Genomic DNA, 12,408 nt, shown 5'->3' on the forward strand with positions numbered 1-12,408 from the left:
GTAGTGGCAGGGGTGTGTGTTCGTTGTACGATGTGGCAAATGGTAGTTGCCGAAGTATTTACTTCTTTTTTTCTTCGTCTTGTTCTTTTTGATGAATCTGCTGCTTGCTAAATGCAGATTTTTTTCTATATCAAGAGACTTCTAGGTTAAAAGGAACAAGGATTCTTGGCTGATGAGTTCCCTTCTCCCGTGTCCAGTCACTGCTTTTTTGCAGCCCTCTGCGCTGCGCGGCTTTGTTCTCAGGTTGCAAAAACCAACGGAGGAGAAGGTTCAATGACGGCGTCTCTCTGTCTATAGGAGAGAAAAAAAGCACCGTAGTGGGGAAAAGTTGGCTCGATGAGCGCTATTTCGATCCTCCTGCGTTGGTGATCCGTTCTGCATTTTCTGGAGTGCAAATAGAAAGGTTTGCGTCAGTGTTCTCTGGATTGCTTTTACACTTTCCTCAGCTTGGGGTACTAAGGTACACAGTTAATAAGTGTGAAACGGTAGCATTGAGGACACCTCGGAAGCTCACATTACACCACTCCCGGCCCTTCCACCCTCTGTTCCGCTTCGTGTACCATTCTTGTGTATTTGTTGACTTGTTCTTGGTAGAATGATACGTTGGAAAAAACAGCAGTAAGCTCACCCTCTGTGTACTATTATTATTTAACTGTCTGGGAATGATGGGTAGTCGCCTTATTTCACGTTCTCGACGGTGTGGGAGTTGTCATGCTGTTCTTTTCTCTCCATCCCATGCAGTGGGTACATTTTTCCCCTTTTTATTCCTGCTTTTATGAATCGCATATCGCATAGGAGTTGGAACGCAAGAATGCTCCCGCCGATAAACTATTCTGAGCCATGCGCCGTTGAGTGCGCACAGTAGAGGGGAGAAAATGCTAAAGTAACTACATCACGAGCGTGTCACTCAGGAATCATCTTTGTAACCCCCCCAAAAAATGTATGCACTTCTCTATCATGGCAGCATGTCTGTTTGCGACGCAGTGGGGCCGTTTATTTTATCCCAGGTTCCATTTTGGTGAACTGTACTACTGCCGTACTACAGTGTTGTAAAGCAACTTCGCATCTACTCATCGTTTTCTTTGCGTTCTTTTTTTTTTTCGTCTTTTAATATGAAAAATTACAGCTTCCGACGTCGTAGAGCTGATCTAAAGCACACAAAACCAGTAAAAGAAAGGGAACCTCTGGAGCTGCAGCCTACATATTCTGTTATTTTCTTATTACCCTAGCGTCGGAGAAGGTGCATAAAAAAATGATGCGTCGGGTTCCTGTCTTGCTCTCCGCAGCATACCCACCTGAGTGGATTGCTGCGGCGAAAAAGGAGTTGAAGAACCGTGACCCATCGACCTTGACCATTCATTCTATCAACGGATTCGACATCAAGCCGCTTTACCTCGCCGATGATGTCGAGAGTCACCAGGCGCTGCCTGGGTTCTTCCCATACACCCGTGGCGTCCACTCGACGATGTATACTGGCCGACCGTGGACTATTCGGCAGTACGCTGGCTTCTCCACTGCTGAGGAGTCCAACAATTTCTACAAGGCCGCCCTCAAGAACGGACAGCAAGGTCTCTCTGTCGCGTTTGATCTGGCGACGCACCGCGGCTACGACTCTGATCATCCGCGCGTGGCCGGTGATGTTGGTATGGCTGGTGTTGCGGTGGATTCAGTTGAGGACATGAAGCTACTCTTCAACGATATTCCGCTGGACAAGGTGAGTGTTTCCATGACTATGAATGGCGCTGTCATCCCTGTTCTCGCCTTTTTCGCGGTAGCGGCGGAGGAGAGCGGTGTCTCGCAAGAAAAGCTGCGCGGAACCATTCAGAACGACATATTGAAGGAGTTCATGGTGCGCAACACGTACATTTTTCCTCCCACTCCTTCAATGCGCATCCTTGGTGATGTTATGGCCTATCTGAGCAAGCGTCAGCCGAAGTTCAATAGTATTAGTATCAGTGGCTATCACATCCAAGAAGCAGGTGCTCACAATGCCTTGGAGCTAGCATTCACCATCGCCGACGGTCTCGAATACATCCGCTGCGCCGAAGAGTGCGGTTTGACGGTGGACGATGTGGCGCCGCGCTTCTCCTTCTTCTTTGGCATTGGCATGAACTTTTACTGCGAGATTGCGAAACTTCGGGCTGCCAGGATGCTGTGGGCAACGTACGTGAAGAAGAAGTTCAATCCCAAGAATCCTAAATGTCTGCTTCTGCGAACGCACTCACAGACGTCCGGCTGGTCGCTAACCGAGCAGGACATGGAAAACAACATCATTCGGACGACGATCGAGGCCATGGCTGCTGTGATGGGCGGTGTGCAAAGTCTGCACACAAATGCCTTCGATGAGGCAGTGGCACTTCCGTCAGTACAGAGTTCTCGTATCGCGCGTAACACGCAGATTATTATTCAGGAAGAAACACAGATTTGCAGCGTTGTTGACCCATGGGGTGGCTCGTATATGATGGAGGCTCTGACGCAGGAGATGATGAAGAGGGCGTCCGCAATCATTGATGATGTGGAGGCGAAGGGCGGCATGACCAAATGCATCGAGGAAGGCTTCCCCAAGCTGATGATAGAGGAGAGCGCCGCGCGGCGGCAGGCGGCCATTGATTCTGGCGCAGAGACCATTGTTGGTGTTAACAAGTACGTCAACCCAGTCGATAAGGTTCATGAGACGCTTCGCATCGATGACAAAAAGGTACGTGCAGGTCAGGTTGCTGCCTTGGAGAAGCTGAAGGCTACCCGCGACAACGCCAAGGTACAGGAAATGCTCAAGAAAGTGACGGAAGCTTGTAAGGACGCAAAGATCAATATTCTCGAGGTTGCCATTGAGGCTGCGCGGGCACGTGCGACGCTTGGCGAGATTACTTCTGCTATGGAGGAGGTCTACGACCGTTACGTTCCAAAAAGCCAGGTAGTGCAAGGCGTCTACTACAATTCCTACCTGAGAGAGAGTAGCAAGGAGGATCAGAATCACATCTCGGCCGTCAAAGCTCGCATCGACGCCTTCGCTGCGAAGGAAGGCCGTCGGCCGCGTATTATGGTGGCCAAAATAGGTCAGGACGGACACGACCGTGGCGCAAAAGTGGTAGCCACTGGTCTTGCCGACATGGGCTATGATGTAGATATTGGCCCGCTCTTCCAGACTCCCGAGGAGGTTGCCCGCCATGCTGTCGAGAACGATGTGCACATCTGCGGCGCTAGCTCACTGGCTGCAGGTCATCGAACGCTGATTCCGCAGCTCATCCAGGAGCTGAAGAAGCTTGGTGCCGACGATATCATCGTCACTGCCGGCGGCGTTATACCACCTGATGACTACCAGAGTCTCTATGACGCCGGGGTAAAACTCATCTTTGGTCCCGGTACGCCCATACCGAAGTGTGCTGAACAGATGATCGAGGTCCTTGAGGCTTGTCAAAAATGAATGTACACGTTATTTTTACGTGACGAACTGCGATTCGCAGTCTCACCTCAAAACGTTTTTTTTTTGGTTCCACTCTGACCTTCCCCCCTTCTGCTTGCTGTGTGAAGTCTACACGGCGTGCTTCATGCGCGGTGTTGCTTTCCTCTTCTTTGTCTTTTGTTTTTCTTTGAGCTCATTTTTTTTCCCTCTCACCCCGGACTCGTACGATTGTTTTGTTCTCTTCCTGCTCGAGGCGCCTCTTCTATCGTTTGTGAAAAGGTCTGGCGCCACCCAGCTCGTGCTTCCTTTCAGAAGTTTGGTATGTGACGTCACCATCGTAGGCCTCACTGGCGCCTTCTGCAGTCTCGCCCGCGTACTGTGCTCCAAAAGCATACGCGAGAAAAACTCCGTGAAGACCACAATAAGTGCACCTGTCTGGAGGCTTGCAGAAGACACAGCGCACGGGACCCACTCTCTCCGCCCACTTGCACAGTAAAAGCAAAGAAGAAGCTAGGCTTTCCTGTATCGTCGGAGCGTGCTAAACTTTTTTTTGTGCGTCAAGTAACGGGCGCCGCTCGCTCTACTGCTCCTCCTCTACGCCCTTGACCACGGTGACCAGGCACGCGAACAGTAACAAGGCCGCCCACCAATGCAGCATTTGTTTTACCCTCCCCCCGCGCTCCCTCGTGAAACGAAGGAAATGATCGAGAAAAGAAAACGACGTTAGCCCATCAAAGCAGTTTTGAGCACGTGACTCAGATCTGCACGTGCGCGTGCTAGCAAACGATTTTTTTCCTTTGGTTTCTTGCTTTTTGCTTTCGTACAGATGACAGTTATCCCTCATAGCGCAGGACACCTTGCTGCGGCATCGGCGCTCAGTATCCCACCCTGTGGGGAAGCCCAGGCAGCCCCTCCCCTTCCCATCCCCTGCCCTGCCAGTGCCGGAACCCCACTTCTCATGGTGACAAGGCTCGAGTGCCTACGACGTGGGGAGGTGAGCGCGATGCATGGCCACTGGTGTGTCGGCGCTGGGGTCCTGGGGGTGGCGCTGGCGTCGGGGGTGACCCGCGACAGCGAACACGCTTGTGCCGTCCATGTGGTAGGCAGAGTGTCGGCGTGCCTGGAACGCATTGCACCCGGGCCTGACTGCCCTTGCTGGTGTGTGTGTGTGGTGTGGGGGCCTGTGCGCCACCCCTACGGGGATGCACACTAGGCGGCTGCCGGCGTGATGGGGGCGGGTGTGGGGCGACCTGCGGAGTGTGGGGCAGGGGCCGTGCTCGGATGACGGAGTCGGCGCATTGCTGCAGGGCGTGTGTGTAGGGCTGCTTGGCACCGTGCGATGTACCTGTGACGGCTTGAGTGGAGTGAAGCCCAGTGCACCATGACAGAGAAGGAGTGTGTTGGAGAGAGAGAAACAAAACGTTCACAGTGACAGCGCCGTTGTCTCTTCGAAACAGCGACGATCAAAAAAGGGGAGAAGAAAAGGACAGTCGAAGCTGAGAGGGCTTTGCATTGCAGTCTACGCGTATACTGAGGCGCTTGATGCATTGAGGCGTGACCCGCATCTGTAGCGGACGCGAAGCCTTGAAAGGCTCGCTGAAGGTAAAGCTGGCGAGCACGAAAACTGTGTACTTGCGTGGCTGCCTCCTGCGAGTGCTTGGAGACTACACCTGGGCATGGAGGAAGAGGCCATGGCCCTACTCGCACTTCTCCTCGCATTCTCGCTTTACTTTCATCTTTGGCTCTTGACCGCAGTTTACGTATAGCGACGCAGTACACGCTGACAAAACAAACGGGAGAGACGCAGAAAGTGCTAGCATGTATGACGTCACGGCACGTGTGACTGTTTCCTCCTGTTGTCATAAACCTTGGCCGACTCCCTCCGTTTTCATCCTGACATCATAGCGACTGTAAGGGCGGCAGCAGGTAGCGTGGGGCGATTCGCACGCAGTCCCTTCCGTCAATTATTCGCCTACACTTTTCTCTTTGCCTCATATCAATTCCATGGCACCGTTTTCAGCATGTAGTTTCTTGAGGGACATCAAACATGTCGATAAGGACCTGCGACTGATGGCCCTGTTTGATCTTCGGCGTCACGTGCAGAGCGCTGACGAGAGCGGCATCACCAACGATGTGGTCGATAAAGTGCTTTCCTGCCTTTCTCCCGACGAGCGGTGTGAGGAGGTTCAGAACGAGGCCGCGAACGTGCTTCCAGACATGGTGGTAAAGTGCAGTCAGAGGGACATTATTCTCCAGTACCTGTTATCGACCGTCACGAAAACGTGCGTTTCGGATGACGGCGATGGCGCCAACCTGCAGTACCTCAGTGGGATGACTTTCAAGAAGTGCTGTGCTGAGTTTGCCAGCGAGGCTCGCAGAAGTGTTGCTTTCTGGCAAAAGCAAATCGATGTGGCTCGGCATCTCTGCGTCAGCTGCGCAGCGCAACTTGAGGTGGACGACTTGGAGGACACGGCGCGCGAGATTCTTTACACCGCGGTGAACGCACTCGTGCCCGCCTACAAAGACGTATTAGGCGAGCGCGATGCCCTTGTAAAGATGGCGGTGAGGGATTTCCAGAAAACCAATTCGATCCGACACGCAAGCCTGACCCTGGTTGAGTCCTTGCTGACGCTTTTAACACCGACGACGCAAGAGAGCGTGGTGGCGGAGTCGCTGAATCTGCTCGTGACTGCGACATCCAGCGAACAGTACGTCGCCTACCTCCAGCTCTGCGAGGTCGAAATGCGCACGCTGCGGTCGCCTCCGATGCCAGTGGTGCAGCAGATCATCGACTCCGCTTGCGAGCGTCTGGCTCATGCCGCAGAGCACTACGATGAGGGGGAGGACAGCACGGAGACACTGCTAGAAGTTGTCTACTCTCTTTTGCAGCTGAACGCAAGTGGCGGAGCCCCGTCGTGGCGCGGCACGTTCGCCGCTGTCAAGGACTTGGTCACCTTTGATCCGTACGCCTCAGGTGCAGAGGAGGATGCCTACGCCCAAGGCGCCGGGTACGACGAGGATTACGACGAGTACTACGAGTACGATAATGGGATATCCGATTCGACATGGAAGCTGCGGATGTGGGCCGTTCGCGTCCTTCAGGTGCTGGTGGCGCAGCATAACGACAAGGAGTTGGGCATGCAGTCCCTGAACATAGCGGCGACCGCACTCCAGGACCGCGTCCAGGTAGTGCAGCTGGAGGCCGTGAGGCTGGTGCGCACGGTGGCTCGTCAGTCCTATGTGCATGACGCGGATTGCGTCGTGTTGGTCACGAGCCGCTGTCACGAACTCTGCAAGCTCGTCGGTATCGAAGATGAAAAGGCTACCGCATCCCTGATGAAGGCTCTCGAAGACATCTTTGCCGCCTTCGCAGACGCTGTCACTTTTTGTGAAAGCACAGTGCCTCTCTTGCTGAATCAAGTCCGTGCCCACTTCTCCGCAGTTGCGGCCAGTGCGGCCGCCGTGGAGGGATGCCGGAGCATCGTGGCGAGCATTGCCAGGGCAAGAGGAGACGGAGCATTGTTGAGCAGCGAGACCGTGAACCTTGCCAAGGAGCTACCGGTGTTGTGCTTGTGCGGAGGCAATTCCAGCGCCACGGCGGCCTGCATCACCAAGGTCAGCGACACACTCGCGCAGGTGTACAGGGCCACCCACGACGTATCTGTACCGGCCGTTCTGGGCAGCAACTATGGTGCTCTGCTTGAGAACGGCACCTTTTCTGCCGCATGCCGAGCGGCGGCAGCGGAGTGCCTGGCAAACTGGGCTGCAGCCCATGGTCTTTTGGCTCTGGAGCAGCCGGCAACCGCCCTGTGGCGCGCGCTGGACTACGACGAAGTGAAACTGCCTGTTCTCCGTGCATTGAGCATCATGGCAGGCAGCAGTGCATCATCAGCATCTGTTCCGACGTCTGTGCTGGAGAAAGTGGCTACATTGGTCGAACTAGGGTCAGCAAGTGTGCGGGCGGCCTCAGTCGAGGTGCTGCTGCGCCGCCTTTCAGCTCCCAACACGCCACCGTTGACGGCGTCGTTTCTGCAGCACTTGACGACCTTGTTTGCACCGGGCCACCCCCTGTCACTGTCGTCGTGTGAACTAGCCGAGATGTGCGCGCTGTCGCTTCTTCTGGCACAGCTTTTCCGGCACCAAGCAGAGCAGGGTGTCGCGTTTTACGAGACCTACTTTGCTGGAGTGTGGGAACACGTTGCTCGACTGGCTGATGCAGTGCTGTGGAGCCGGAGCCTGATGAACCCAGCACTAGACAGCCTCACGGCGCTTGTGGCCACCGTGTATGAGCACGAATGCTCGTCACGATTATCTATCGAGGACGGCGTGCGGCAGTTTTTGGTGTCGAACCAGTCACACATCCCGTGCATCTGCACGGTGGTGCGCTGCGTGGGTGCCGGCTCCCCGTCCGCCGTGAGCGCCTTTTTGGACACTCTTTCTCCCCAACTTCTGGAAAAGGCACACCTCCTTCTCTGCGTTGGCGAGGCTGGACAGGCAAGCGGGCTGAGTACCGACTGGTCTGCGCTGGTTCTTGACAGTGTGCAGAGCAAGGAAAGCGAGCTGGTGCGGTCTTGCGGCGAGCGGTCGCTTTCCTTGTGCATGCTGCACCCCGGCAATGTCGAGACTATCTTGATGCCGTGCGGTGAGAGGGCCGTGGACGGTGGCACCGCTGGCCGGTACTACTATGTGAAGTCCATCAAAGAAGCTGCCACATTGGCCCTTTCGCGGTACCATACCGCATTTCACGACGCCGCGGTGAGCAAACCCTTGTTGTCCCTCTTCCTTCAGTCATCCGCCAGCGCGGACCTGGTGGAGCTGTACGGGGCATGTGCCGGGACTCTCAGCATGTTCATGCTTGACGCAGAGCGGGGTGTGATGATCGCTGACACCTTGCTCGAGACGGAGGCGTCGCTGGATACGCGAGTGACGTGCATGGTGGCCCTGCGCTACTTCCTGAGCACGCTGGCGGAACGATCTGCAAGCATTGGGATTTACCGCCCCATTGTTTTGCGGGCACTTTTCCAGCTGCACCGGCCCACCGACCCCAAGGAGAGTACGGCGCCGTCGCTGCCACTGCGCTCCATGGCGTTGCGACTTCTGACCACGGTGCTTCAGCACCGTCCACATTGGCTCCTCTGCGAGGAGACACGCACGACTATTTTCCCGAATTTGCTGACAGAGCTCCGCGAGGACGCCAAGCTGCAGGGCACGTTTGATCTGAGCGGGTACACCCATCGCGTGGACAAGGGACTGGAGTGCCGCAAGCTGGCGTTTGAGTCGCTCTCTGCCGTTTTCCGGGCCGCTCGCCAGCACAAGGTGGATCTGGTGGAATACTGTGAAGCAGAGGCGGCTGTGATCAGCACGCTCATTGTGGCTTGCAGCTCTCATGGCAGCGGCGACCGCGAATCTTCAATCAACAATACCGCGAAGGATCTGATTGTGCGGTTTGTGGAGAGAAAACCACAATTCGTCTTTACCTCGTCTCAGCTGGACTCCTTGGCCTCCAAGCTTTCACATGATATCAAGTGTGGCACCTCACCAACAGACGCACAGAAGACGACGCTCTTGTATGCCATCAGGTGTGTCATGAGGCTGAGCAGTCACCCCAGCTTTGCGTATCACACGGGCTTCCAGGAAGTGGCTGAGGTGGCCCGAAAGTCTGCACTGCTGACGCAGAGCCTCAAACTGTGACGTGGATACCTTCTCGTCCTTCAGCGCGAGGTGAGGCACTCCATCCATCCAGAACCTTGACACTAGTCCCCCTAGAGCTGTGAGCTTGTATGCGTGTATGCACCTGCGCGCGGGCGTGCCTTCGTGCCTCTGGGCGTGGCAAGGACAATGACGGTGTCGGTCGTACATCTGCACTGTCGTGAGGGAACGTTTTGCTTGTGGGGCATCTCTCCTCGGCCTCTTTCTCGAAGGCTTTCTGTTCGACGCAGTGTTTTTATTGTAGGTCTGTGTTACTTCTCGCTGATGACTGGAAAGCACTTCAGTGAGTCCTACGTCAGCGCCCAGTACACCCCACACCGTATGCGGGGACGTACAGGCAGCCCCTCCCCCTCCCATCCCCCCGCCTGCCAGTGCCGGAACCCCACTTCTCATGGTGACAAGGCTCGAGTGCCTACGACGTGGGGAGATGAGTGTGATACATGTCCACTGGTGTGTCGGCGCTGGGGTCCTGGGGGTGGCGCTGGCGTCGGGGGTGACCCGCGAGAGCGAACACGCTTGTGCCGTCCATGTGGTAGGCAGAGTGTCGGCGTGCCTGGAACGCATTGCACCCGGGCCTGACTGTCCTTGCTTGTGTGTGTGTGGTGTGGGGGCCTGTGTGCCACCCCTACGGGGATGCACACTAGGCGGCTGCCGGCGTGATGGGGGTGGGTGTGGGGCGACCTGCGAAGTGTGGGGCAGGGGCCGTGCTCGGATGACGGAGTCGGCGCATTGCTGCAGGGCGTGTGTAGGGCTGCTTGGCACCGTGCGATGTGCCTGTGACAGGGCCGGGGGTAGCGTGGAGTTTGGCGCCGTTCAACGTGGCGGGAGATGGACGCATTGGAGGAAAAAAATTTCTGCTGACTCGTTCTGAGTTTCTCTTCTTGTGTTCCCTGTTACCTCCAACGCGTTTCTTGTGTGTGTGATGCGCGTCGTGGTGGTCTGCTCCGCTGCCATCCTCTCACTTCCGCCCGCTTTCTGGCGCTCTGTTCTATGTGCTGTTTCAAAGGAGACGAATGCAACGGAGTCGCGTCATGTCGTTTTTCTCCTGACCAGCGGCCCTGCAACAAGGGCCGATGTGCAGGCGCTCCCTCGCCTAGACGTTGAGGGACATTCTTCGAATTTTTACTGGAGACTGCCAGTGGAGAGAAGCCATTGGTAATTTGTACTTGGAGTGCGTGTCGTGCTCTTGGAGCGTTACTAGGCTCCTTGGTGTGCCTGATATGCCAACTGGGATGCCGCCTGCACTTCAAGCACTGGCGAAGAGGTAGCGGACCTGTTAGACCACTAACCGCATGCAAACAGGGTCGGCTCTCATGATCGCGCCGCGCTCTTCCTTCCGAACCTCTTCCTCTTGTTTTTTCTGACTTCCTCACACGTGACTGCCGCTGATAACCATGTCGGCTTGACTCGCACTGCAAAAAAAAGCAGTGCTTGACTCCTTCTCAGCACAGTTCCCTGGTGCGAGCACGCGGTGGGCGCTTTGAGCAAAGTTGATGCGGCGCTGTATTCGTTTGATGTACGCGTGCAGCAGCGGTGCAATGGCTGGCGCTGCGCCTCCGCCCGCTGTGCTGGAGGCGAGCGTTAGCTCGTCTGTCAGGCTCTACCAGAAGTGTCTCAACCCAATGACCTCACCGGAGGATGTGGCAAGCTTAACAGCAGCTCTTCTTCCTTCGATCGGTAGGGGAGAGCTTGCACTGCATCAGCAGGTTCAACTACTTCGAACCCTCGCTGCACGCTCGATTCGGTACGAGGATGTCATGCTGAAGTGCCTGTGGACTGTTTTCAAAGCCCCCTCACCCACTGACGATGACGTTTCCGTAGAGTCTCCCAAGGCGAGGCAGTGCTATTCGCTGTCTGAGCTCTCTGCGTACACGAGTAGCGCCTTCCAAGTAATGGCTGAGCAGCGGTTTCTCAACGACCCGCAGATGATGGCAGTGGCGCTTGGCCGCTGCGTAGAGTTAATCCCCTACGCGAGTTTAGATGGGCTTCGGAGCGCGTACCGCGGCTTGCGCGCCGTGAACCACATGTTCTTCAGCGTCGCGGAGGTAGCGCATCACAGCAGCGAGGTAACGGAGCGGATGACGACAAAGGAGTTTTACGAGACAGCAGACGTACCCGACGAGGAGACTCTGCGACACCAACCGAATTTGCTTGATGTGCTGTGCGGTGAAGTGGAGCTGCAACTACGACGCCTGTGCGACGCCTTTGCGAGAGCAGTACCCGGCCCATTCGATGTGGAGGACGCTTTACCTGCACCGATTGCGACAGAGGCGCTGTTCACCTCTTCGGCTGCGCGGGACACCCACGAGGCACAGTGGTTCTTGGATGTGCTGGAGGCCCTCTCCGTGGTCGGTGTGCTGCACGCCGGCACACTGGACAGCTTAACCGCCCTTGCCAGTCGATATTGCACCCAGTCCTCCGCGGGCTTTTTCATTAAGGCCCTTACTTACGCTACGCTCATCGAGGAACGAGTGGTGGACCCGTTGACGTACGAGGAATCGGCCGCGGTGCGCGATGCGCGCCGACATCTCACGCTGCATCTCAGCGGCAAGATACTGCAGGCACGCGGCATCCACGGGTACCTGCGGCGGCACCCCCAGGAGCTTCTACTGCTCCGCCGTTTGTTTGAGCGCGACACCGCCGAACCCACCCTTTCTCCCGACCTGTGGGACGCCGTTCGAACTATTCACGTTGCCCATCGTCACACGGTAGCTGCGTCGCAGACAAGTCGTCGACCAGTTGGGGCGCTGTTCCAGAGAATGTACGACGTGAAAGTGAAGCCGATCTCAGTCGACAACGCAGAGACGGAGCGCTTCGTGCCGCCCGAGTTCAAAACATGGCGAAGCCCCGCTGCTACAGCGCGCGGAGGCCATCCCCGAAATGGACGCACGCCGAGGCGCATGGCGTTTGGCACACGCCGCATCTCCAAAAACTACATCAAGAACAAGCGTAGGAAGTTCTGCCCAGCGGTATTTTGAGCAGCATACATCCACAACAGATCTGTGTCGCTCACGTGTCCCTTCGCCAAAAAAAAACGGAAAGGTGGCGAGCGACTTCTTTTTCTCTCAGAACCCCCCCTCTTCCCACCCCTCCTCTCGCCTCTTCATCCCCCTCGATCACTTCGCTCTTGGGCCGCTGCATCGCTGCGAGGGGCCTGAAGGCCGCAAAGCATGTGGGGGGGGTAGCAGGGAAGGGCTCAGAGGAGTACTGCTTGATGTCTCCTCATGATCTTCGGTGAGTACGTGTGCGCCATGTCTTTACAGAAGGAGGATTCTTCGATTGCTTTCGCGCCAGTA

At 56.1% G+C, this 12,408-nt stretch overlaps 3 protein-coding genes across 3 annotated transcripts; all 3 read left to right on the forward strand.

Moving 5' to 3' along the window:
• Positions 1-1,252: 1,252 nt before the first annotated feature.
• LMXM_27_0300 (putative methylmalonyl-coenzyme a mutase) lies at positions 1,253-3,424 on the forward strand (the record flags this gene model as incomplete). Its single annotated transcript, XM_003876555.1, has 1 exon — positions 1,253-3,424. The coding sequence occupies one exon, from the start codon at positions 1,253-1,255 to the stop codon at positions 3,422-3,424; it is 2,172 nt and encodes a 723-aa protein (XP_003876604.1).
• A 1,983-nt stretch (positions 3,425-5,407) lies between these two features.
• On the forward strand, positions 5,408-9,094 carry LMXM_27_0310 (conserved hypothetical protein; the record flags this gene model as incomplete). The annotated part of the gene is made up of 1 exon (XM_003876556.1): positions 5,408-9,094. One exon carries the CDS (start codon positions 5,408-5,410, stop codon positions 9,092-9,094), a length of 3,687 nt encoding a protein of 1,228 aa, XP_003876605.1.
• Positions 9,095-10,605: 1,511 nt separating this feature from the next.
• LMXM_27_0320 (conserved hypothetical protein) lies at positions 10,606-12,090 on the forward strand (the record flags this gene model as incomplete). Its single annotated transcript, XM_003876557.1, has 1 exon — positions 10,606-12,090. One exon carries the CDS (start codon positions 10,606-10,608, stop codon positions 12,088-12,090), a length of 1,485 nt encoding a protein of 494 aa, XP_003876606.1.
• Positions 12,091-12,408: the final 318 nt, after the last annotated feature.

Source organism: Leishmania mexicana, chromosome 27 (genome assembly GCF_000234665.1).
Source record: "Leishmania mexicana MHOM/GT/2001/U1103 complete genome, chromosome 27".
Taxonomy (NCBI): Eukaryota; Euglenozoa; class Kinetoplastea; order Trypanosomatida; family Trypanosomatidae; genus Leishmania; species Leishmania mexicana.